General features: G+C 32.1%; 1 protein-coding gene and 1 long non-coding RNA gene across 2 annotated transcripts in view; both read right to left on the bottom strand.

Moving 5' to 3' along the window:
* Positions 204-4519, bottom strand: LOC109326267 (protein UNIFOLIATA-like). The gene is made up of 4 exons (XM_019558971.1): positions 3964-4519; positions 2427-2758; positions 542-898; positions 204-460 (listed from the first exon to the last, which is right to left on the bottom strand). Exons 1-3 carry the CDS (start codon positions 4376-4378, stop codon positions 542-544), a joined length of 1104 nt encoding a protein of 367 aa, XP_019414516.1. The 5' UTR covers positions 4379-4519; the 3' UTR covers positions 204-460.
* LOC109326498 overlaps positions 8050-8844 on the bottom strand; it is a 22269-nt gene continuing 21474 nt past the window's right edge. Inside the window, exon 3 of the long non-coding RNA XR_002105240.1 lies at positions 8050-8154. This is a non-coding gene — a long non-coding RNA (uncharacterized LOC109326498). The remainder of the gene's footprint in view (positions 8155-8844) is intronic.

Consider the following 8844-nt stretch of genomic DNA (forward strand, 5'->3'; position numbering starts at 1 on the left):
ATCTCACATAAAAAATGTAGAATTTGGATTTTCAATGCTCATTGTTTTGTATTCTTTCAAAACCCTTAATATAAATATTTTCCAGAATTAGTTCTTAACTTGCACGATATCATCACATAATTAAAAAAGAACCAAACTGATAAATGATCAGCACAACAAAAATTACAAAGCAACAAATTTATAAGGTACATACTGACACTTCATCAAGGTGTTTGATTAACACAAAACCCTCTAAATTGCTACCTTACCTTCATTTTAAAGACTAATGACAAAAAGGTTCTACATATATTAAACATAAATATAAATTATTTAATTAAACATCTATTACTAAAGTACATATAAATATTTACGAGAGATTATTAATTACTTGGTTCAGGATTACTATGTCATTCATGATTAATAGCAATCTACATGATAAAAATAAGCACCCCTTCATTTTATCTCATACTTTATAACCCTTTTTTACATATCAGGTTATTAATCCTAGGAACCTTAGAGTGGCGGTATAGTGATCTAGGATCATCTAATAAGATCTCAATACTTAGAAATGAAGCTGGCCACTGCCAACAGAGGTTGAAGCTGTGGCATTATTCCTCTCAGAATGAGAAAGTTGACGAAGCTTTGTTGGGACATACCAAATGGAAAGACGAGGATGAGCATTGAATATGGCATCAATGTCCCAACCTTGACGTGCTACAATGGCTACAAGGGGTTTGTAACATGCTTGTCTCCATGCTCCAACATTTTCACCTCTCTCCTTGAAAACCCTCCTTAGCTCATTTGAAACATCCTCGTCAAGACAGTGCAATGCGTAGCAGTGCACGTAGTGTCGCATTTTCGGCTTGTTAATGTAGCTTGCTCCAGCTTTCTTCGCATACCTAAACACTTGGTTTGTTACCTGCACTCATTTCCCAAAAGGTGTATCACTGAATGTATTATTGTTTGTGATCGATTAAATAAATACTTAATTATTAAAATTTTAATTTAAATGTATTTTTTCAGTCAATCACATACAATAACAGATGAAATGACATATTTTTATAGGACAATAGGCATACTCCAATCAAAGATATCGAGAAATAGGAAGGAACAACTCTAAAAGAAATTAAAAGGAAGGAGCAACTTAGTCCCAACTCATTCATGTCCTCTCCATTACCAATACTAGATAGTCCAATACTAAAATATGAGTAAACGAGATGTTTGGTAGTTTTTAAAATTATTTTATTAAAAAATAATTTAATATCTTTAATGTTAAAATTTTATTTTTCCATGTGTCACTATTTCCATTTGCATCCAGTAGTTAAGGAGATCTCAATTCAGTCCAAAGGGAGAAGCATGCTATGAGATGGTCATCGATTCATGAAAAATATGATTCCAAATTCATTTCATGTTACCGTAATTTTATCGTGCTACTAATTGTTGCCATTTTTGTGATTTTAGATATTGAATGTAAATTTATATTTTTTATTATTAAAATAAAGTTTATGATAATTTAGGATCCGTTTTTTCCTTGTCTATGACCTAGAAATTAAGATCAAATATGTTTATTGTTTCATCCTAGTATCCAAACTGGTCAAATAGTGACTAACTCACAAGGCCACAACCATCACCGGATAAATAAGATTTGACCTGATTGTTGATCATGCCTGGACTAATGAATACCTTTAAAACTATAGAACTCTACCATAAGACTAATGCGCCATCTGAATAGTTGAACCTACCATGCCATGTGAATATTGTGGGCTACCGCTTACCATGCAGGGAGGACATGCCTAATATATGGCTACGATAGCCTTGACCTGTGACAAAATGATCCACACCGGATAAATCATTGTGTCAATCAGAGCATAGACATAGACGTGGCAGGAGGCTTGTCATGATTAAAAAATCTTATTATGGAATATGTCACTTTCAACCTCTCTATAAATACAGGAGTCCCTGGAAATTTATACTTATACTCTAACTTATACTCTTGTATTCTCATATTTCCATATACCCACTCAGCTAGTATAGGGCTCCCTCTTGCCAAGATTTAGCAGAGAGATTAACACTCCAATCTTAATTACCACCCCTACATAGAAGAACATTTATAGTCATATCACTTGGTGTGAGTGGCTTGATGTAAAGTAAATCAAATCATTCGAGGTATACCCTTGTATCTCCATCAATAATATTGCAGCCTTATAAGAAAAACATCATATATATACACGTGAGGAGAAGGAGAACATTATAATTCTTATGAGGGCAAGCAAGAATCCAGTGGGTAAAAGGATATCATATCAATTAAATTAAACATTTATTATTAGTAGTATTATATTTTTACTTTATTATCATTAAAAATGTATGAGAAGATCTTAGACAACATTAATATAACATAAAATAGAACACTGAAAGAAGAGAGGTTGAAGGTTTAGTGAATGGACTACCTTGGTGGGGCATTTTTCACCTCGGTCCTTAGCAATGGCCTGAACCAGGATCAAGAACTCACGGCATTGCTCATAAAGGTGAAAGAGATAATCAAGGCCATTCTTTTTACCACGTGCAACTTCACCAGGCTCAGTCACTATGAAAGGGTGCTCTCTTTGCCTTTCACCACCATTATTATTCCCTTCATTTTCTTCCTCCTCTTCTGCTTTCTCATCATCATTCATTTTTTTCCTCCGCCTCCTCCTTTGTTTCTTCTTCTCCATTGCAACCACCTCCCACGTGCTCCCCACCGCCTCCTTCTCATGTTCCACCACTGGCTCCTCCGACAAACCTATAATACATGTTCATGCACCCGTAAAATTCAAAGTAATACACAATATCGCAAATATGACAAAATAGTCTTTGGTAAAAATTTAAGTATCCAAAAATTAATTATAAAAAACGGCTAAAAATAACTAATTTGATTTATATTTAATATATTTCTGAACTATTTTTAGATTTTCCAATTTTTATGAATCAAATTTGTATACAAACAAAAATGAGTATCCAAAAATTAATCATAAAAAATGCTAAAAATGAATAATTTGACTTTTATTTAATATATTTAGAACTATCTTTGGATTTTTAAAAAAATTCATGAATCAAATTTATACACGCGAAAATTTTTAATAGACAATAATGTGTATTTACTCTTATTTGTTATGGTTACTTATTATATACATTATATTCACCATATATATTATAAATACAATTTTTTTATTATTTGTTCAACGAAAATCAATCCCAAGACAGTATTTATTGCACTTGTATATACATGAATACTATATTATTTTTTTGGTTATCTGAATAATATATTTTAAATATGAGATAGCTCACATACACACACAAACTCAAGTTAAAACACGGTATCTACAAGAAGTGTCACATTCAAAATCCACATTTTAATAGTGTAATAACAGATCGTTCAGCCAACAAATCGTAACTGACTTTGCACTAGCACAAGTAGCAACAGTTACATTACAGTAGTTTAATATAACAGTGGCATAAATTAGTCATATGTTTATTATATAAAAAAGACCAATGTACGAGTTTTAAACACTTGAGTGTATTAAACAAAAGCAATACATATGAATAGTATGTAACATGGACTATATATAAATCTTTATATTGATAATAGATAAATATTACACTTAAATTATAAAAATAGTGTTATTTTTTATAACCATTATGTGTAATAAATCGTGCTATAAACCAATAAAAACTAAACTAAAATAACATTTATCATACTCGTTTGATTTTTTGAAGTGACACTTGCTGGGAAGGATACTCACACATCTTAACAGTTTAATTTCTTATCCTAAGATATGGATACTTTAGTAATACAAAAAAAATTGTTTAAACTAATTATAATGCTAGCATTTCTTAACAACTTAACTTATCATACTTTATAAAACCACAGTACAAATATACGTCAGTTAAACAATAGAGAAATGCATAGCTATAATAATAAATCAGTAAATATAAGTATGTATTCACCTTCTTGAGAAAGAGCATCAATAGCGTTGGTGGTGGTGTCAGTGGAAAGAAGGAACTTGCACCTCTTCATGTCTTCACTCTCTATACGACGTCGTTCAGCCCTAACAGCAGCTTTGATACCATAACGCTCACCAACAAGAAGATCCCATCGAAAAATCTGACAGAGACTATTCATCATATCATCAAGTTCATCATCTTTCATATCCACCAGTGTACTCACCGTGAAACCAAGCTCCGCTATCTTCGCCGCCGTGTAGCACCGCACTCCATATGATTGGAACAGCTCCTCCATCTCCCTCGGCGGAGCCACCGTGTAGTCAAGAAGTTGGGAGCGGGTGGTGAGTGGTGGAACAGATGGAAGGACAGTGCGTGGGTCCCATTTGAATAAGGCAGTGGTGAATGCATCAGAATCCATGGTTGGTTATGTGAGGAAATAGTGACTCTGAGTTTGGAAAGTGTGGAAGCAAGGTTTGTGGAACTGTTTGGGTAGAGAGATAAAGATGAAAATAAGAGAATAAAGGTGGAAAGAGAGGGAGAGGTACAGTTTAATTTCCTGTGCAGAGTTTGGGTTTCCGAAACTACCCTTTTGCACTATTTTGATTTGATTCCTGGTAAGATGTTAAGTGTTGGTCTAGATCGGCTATTTAGTTAGTTTGGTTTGGTTGGGATTTCGAACTTTGTTCATTGTGACATCACATTGGTTTCCACTTGGATCAGTAATTTATTGTCTTCCATTTTATCTATATGTATATATATATATATTAGTTTAGATTAATGAAAATATGTTATGTCAATTAAAATTTATATACCTTTATTATTTTTGGAAATTTTGCTTTATTATTATTGATCTAAAATGACATATAGAATAAGATATGAAACAACATATCTATGTTTCCCATTTTGATTTGTTTGCTTGTTTGTAACCGGACATCATCTGAAAAGTAACCCAGCTAGCTAGCTTTTATTTGGTTGGGAAATATATTGTTGTACCAGTTGGACAATCAGCATAGTCCTCGTAACTATGGACATTATCTGATGTAAACATGTTAATTTCATGTCAAATAATTGTAGGAATAATATACTTCTATAAACTAATATATTTGTATTTTATTACTTATATCTCACTTCATGTTGCCACCTAGGCGACAGGGATTTAGATCAGCCCATAATGTTTGTGTCGTGTTACTTGACTGTTATTTTTTGTTTGTTTGTTGGCTGTTGCATTCATATGGGGAAGGTTCTGGTGCTTGTTACAGGCTTATGGTTTATATAAACATAAAGTAAAATATAATGATCCTACCACCAGCTCCCTGATTTGCTGAATCATAATTGAATTCAGCTCATTTTCATCTGACACTAAATTTATATTAAAAAATTATATTCGATTAATAATTAAAATCGACAAAAGGACAAATATAAGTTTGGTTTATATTAAAAAAAATTAGACAAAATCAATATTCAAAATTAGGAAGGATAGGTTTAATCTTCTTGTCCCATGATCATAAATGACATTTATGTATTTATTCAATTTTATATAAAGTCATTGTATATCTTTGAATACAAAGTAGATAGTGTATTTTGTTACAACAAACCTATATATTGATATAGTTTCATATTTTTAATTATGTTTTTCATATTGTTTTTTAGTTATTTAGAATACTCTTTTGCAAATAATAACTTCATATGTCTATGATTCTCTAATTTTTCATCATATCATATGTTCCATACAAGTAAACAAGTAACAAAATATTTGCATATATAATATAGTGATAAAACTTTATCCAAATGAGAAATATATATATTTTGGTCCCTCAATTTTTGTGTGTGTCAATTTGGTTATTGAAAAATTAAAAAACCATAAATTGTCCCCAAATATGTCACACATCATTGAAATTAATTTTTTAGCATTTTTATTACCGGTAAACTATTTTGACCTATATTAGAATATTTGAGTACTAGTTACAATATTTAAATTTTTGGATCAAATTGGTATACATAAAATTTATAAGAACAAAACTATATATCCAATCTGGTTTAGAATCTAGATCTGGTTCAAAAGTTAATCCGGTTGATATTGAACTGGTTAACATTTGAATCTTTAACTGTGTTTAGGTTTAAAAAATGAACAGAGATGCTCTGTCCTAAAAAGATTATATTTCTATGTCCCAATCAAATAGACTCAACTAAATAATATAAAATATTAATTTATGTTTTTATAATATTTTTTCAATTAAATGGTATATTTTGACTAGTCTGAGACTCATTAGGGACATCAATACGAATAAGAGATCTTCATCCTAAAAAATATTCTGGGTAAAAATCTTACTAATCATCTTAACTCCACTCATACAAACCTCAATTTTTGTGTTATATCCCTGATATGGTCCCTGATTTTACTAAGCTTGATTTGAAGCCATCTATTGAAATTGAGACAAGCTGATTCTATTAATATCTTCATACGTAATAAACTGATAATTGCATTGGTAATTTCACTGTCATCTTCTCTCTAGTTAGCGTGGTTGTCTTTAGAATAGGCTGATGTGTTTGGTCAACCAAATAATAGTCTAGGTATCTTATTTTTTTAAGGTTGAAAAAAGGAGAAACTATAAATAAGTGTTTAAAAAGTAAAAGCAAAAAATTTTCTTTTTCAGATATATGCCAAAATTATGTATACCAATTACATATAATACTAACTAATATACAATCAATAAATCACTGTAAAATGAGAACACATTACCACCACTCAAAATCATTATTGTAGCAAAATTGTTTAGTAGGTCTGTTATTTTTTAACTTGAAAGTTGTTGTCTAATAAATGTGTACCACTTGGTATATAACCTCATTCTTATTAGTTAAAAAAGAATATTAAGTTACATTATATATTTACTTCAAGGTTAATTTTCTTCGTTGAAAAAAAATGAACAGTAGATACACATTTTAGAACAATAGATATTAATTCTATTTGGAAGTGTCCAAGGTTGAGGGATAGTGGCATCCCTAAAAAGGTGCATTAGTGTTATTATTTGTTTGTCTCCTACAGGTTTCCAACTTTCATATTACTCCCTCATGTATTAAAAGTTAAATAGGCGCTGAGTGTACAATTTTTGCATTATTTATATTATTTAGTTACCACTTCTTTTAAAATAGTCATTGTGTTGTGAAATGTATTTTTTTAACATACCTTTTCTTTGCATTAAAAGAAGTGATGTTTGTTTTTTAAAGATATATGGTATTTTGTTTTTCAATAAACTTAACTTTATATAATTTTTTTTATTGAAAAATAATTTGATTAGATTAAAAAATACTGGAGGTAGAGTGAGTCATAAGGGAAACATATAGAATTAGATAATTGCATATATTAACTAGTTTGACCTGTGAGTAATGTGAAGCAAACCTTTCACAAGGGTTATGTTAGGGTCGTGATGCCTAGAGACCCAAACGTCAAAAGACTACACCTAACTCGTAAAAGGATTTTATTATAGACAAATAATAATTAGGCTTTCCTTTCTGTTTTAACAAATTTTGCTTTTTGTATGATCTAGCCACTTGGATGGTGGAGATTTGTTCTGCTTTTACAGTCTTTCCCTTATATATTATGTATTAAGCTAAGAGCAAAGGCATGAAAAATGATGCATATTCACTAGATCTCTTCTAAATTAGCTATTATCTCTTGTAGTATTCTTATCTTCCTATCATTTGGTATTTTCATTTCTACTCACAATGCCTCCCAAAAACTCACAAAAAGATGTTGAGGAAACCAATTCTCAGTTATTGTTGGACAAATTAAAAGAAAACCAGGAACAACAAGATGTTCGTCATGCTGCTATCACTAATGTCTTGCACAATATCACCGAAAAACTGGCTGAAATCAAGTTTGTGTATATACTTTCCATTGAACCACCGTTAGGATCCCCGACTCCACTTTCATATTCTCACCTGACTCACAATTTTGCTACCCAAATCCCCTTTTCTCCCACTACCCAGACTCACCCACGTCCACCCCCGTTTCCACAACCTCCAACCCCACATCAAACCTCATTTCCCCACCCTCACTCAACCCACCAGCCTTACCCACCCACGTTTCACACTAACCAACCGCAACCCCAACCACCCAAATTGCAACTCATGCCTTTTGATGGCTCGGAACCCCTGGATTGGATTTTTCAGGCCGGACAATTTTTTCAATTGTACCTTGTTCCGCCAGATTAGCAGATGCCCATGATTTCTTTTTATATGCAAGGTGAGGCACTCAACTAGTTTAAGTGGATGTTTCATAATTCTCAACTTTCAGACTGGGATGCGTTCACACGGGACTTAGAGGCTCATTTTGGTCCGTCCGCTTATACTAATCATCCAGCCGAGCTTTTCAAACTAAAACAACATGGTTCGGTGACTGAGTATCAATGACAATTTGAGAAATTGTGCAACCGTATTCGGGGGTTATCAACAAAAATTATTTTAAATTGTTTTATTTCTAGACTATTGTTGGAGATCCGACGTGAGTTGGTCATATTTGTAAGTATCAGAGTGCAATTAAGAGGGGGGGGTGAATTAGTTGTCTTAAAATAATGGCCGCTTTTTCTGCAAAATCAAAGTTAAAGTGCAGCGGAACAATATGCAGAAAAATAATAGGAAATAAAATGAAAGAGATAAGGAGAAGAGAGTACACAAGGAGTTTTATACTGGTTCACCTTCCTGTCCACCGAAGGTTACATCCAGTACTCTTGCCGCACAAGAGATTTTTCCACTAAGAATTATGAGTTGTAATTACAATATCTCACCCCGAGATCTCTATGTACCTTACACACTCCCTAATTCTTATACCCTTGGAAAACACCTTTCCAAGTGAATCTATTCCCCTTTCTCTTCACACCCCGTGAA

The sequence above is a fragment of the Lupinus angustifolius genome, chromosome LG14 (genome assembly GCF_001865875.1).
Source record: "Lupinus angustifolius cultivar Tanjil chromosome LG14, LupAngTanjil_v1.0, whole genome shotgun sequence".
NCBI classification, from domain to species: Eukaryota; Viridiplantae; Streptophyta; class Magnoliopsida; order Fabales; family Fabaceae; genus Lupinus; species Lupinus angustifolius.

What these genes read in the sequence shown, in the direction of transcription:
- LOC109326267 (XM_019558971.1), bottom strand. Translation starts at nt 4,378, where the DNA reads ATGGATTCTGATGCATTCACCACTGCCTTATTCAAATGGGACCCACGC. An exon ending in TGATGCTCTTTCTCAAGAAG is followed by an intron (nt 2,759 to 3,963) that starts GTGAATACATAC and finishes CATGTATTATAG; the next exon opens with GTTTGTCGGAGGAGCCAGTG. An exon ending in GTGAAAAATGCCCCACCAAG is followed by an intron (nt 899 to 2,426) that starts GTAGTCCATTCA and finishes AAATGAGTGCAG; the next exon opens with GTAACAAACCAAGTGTTTAG.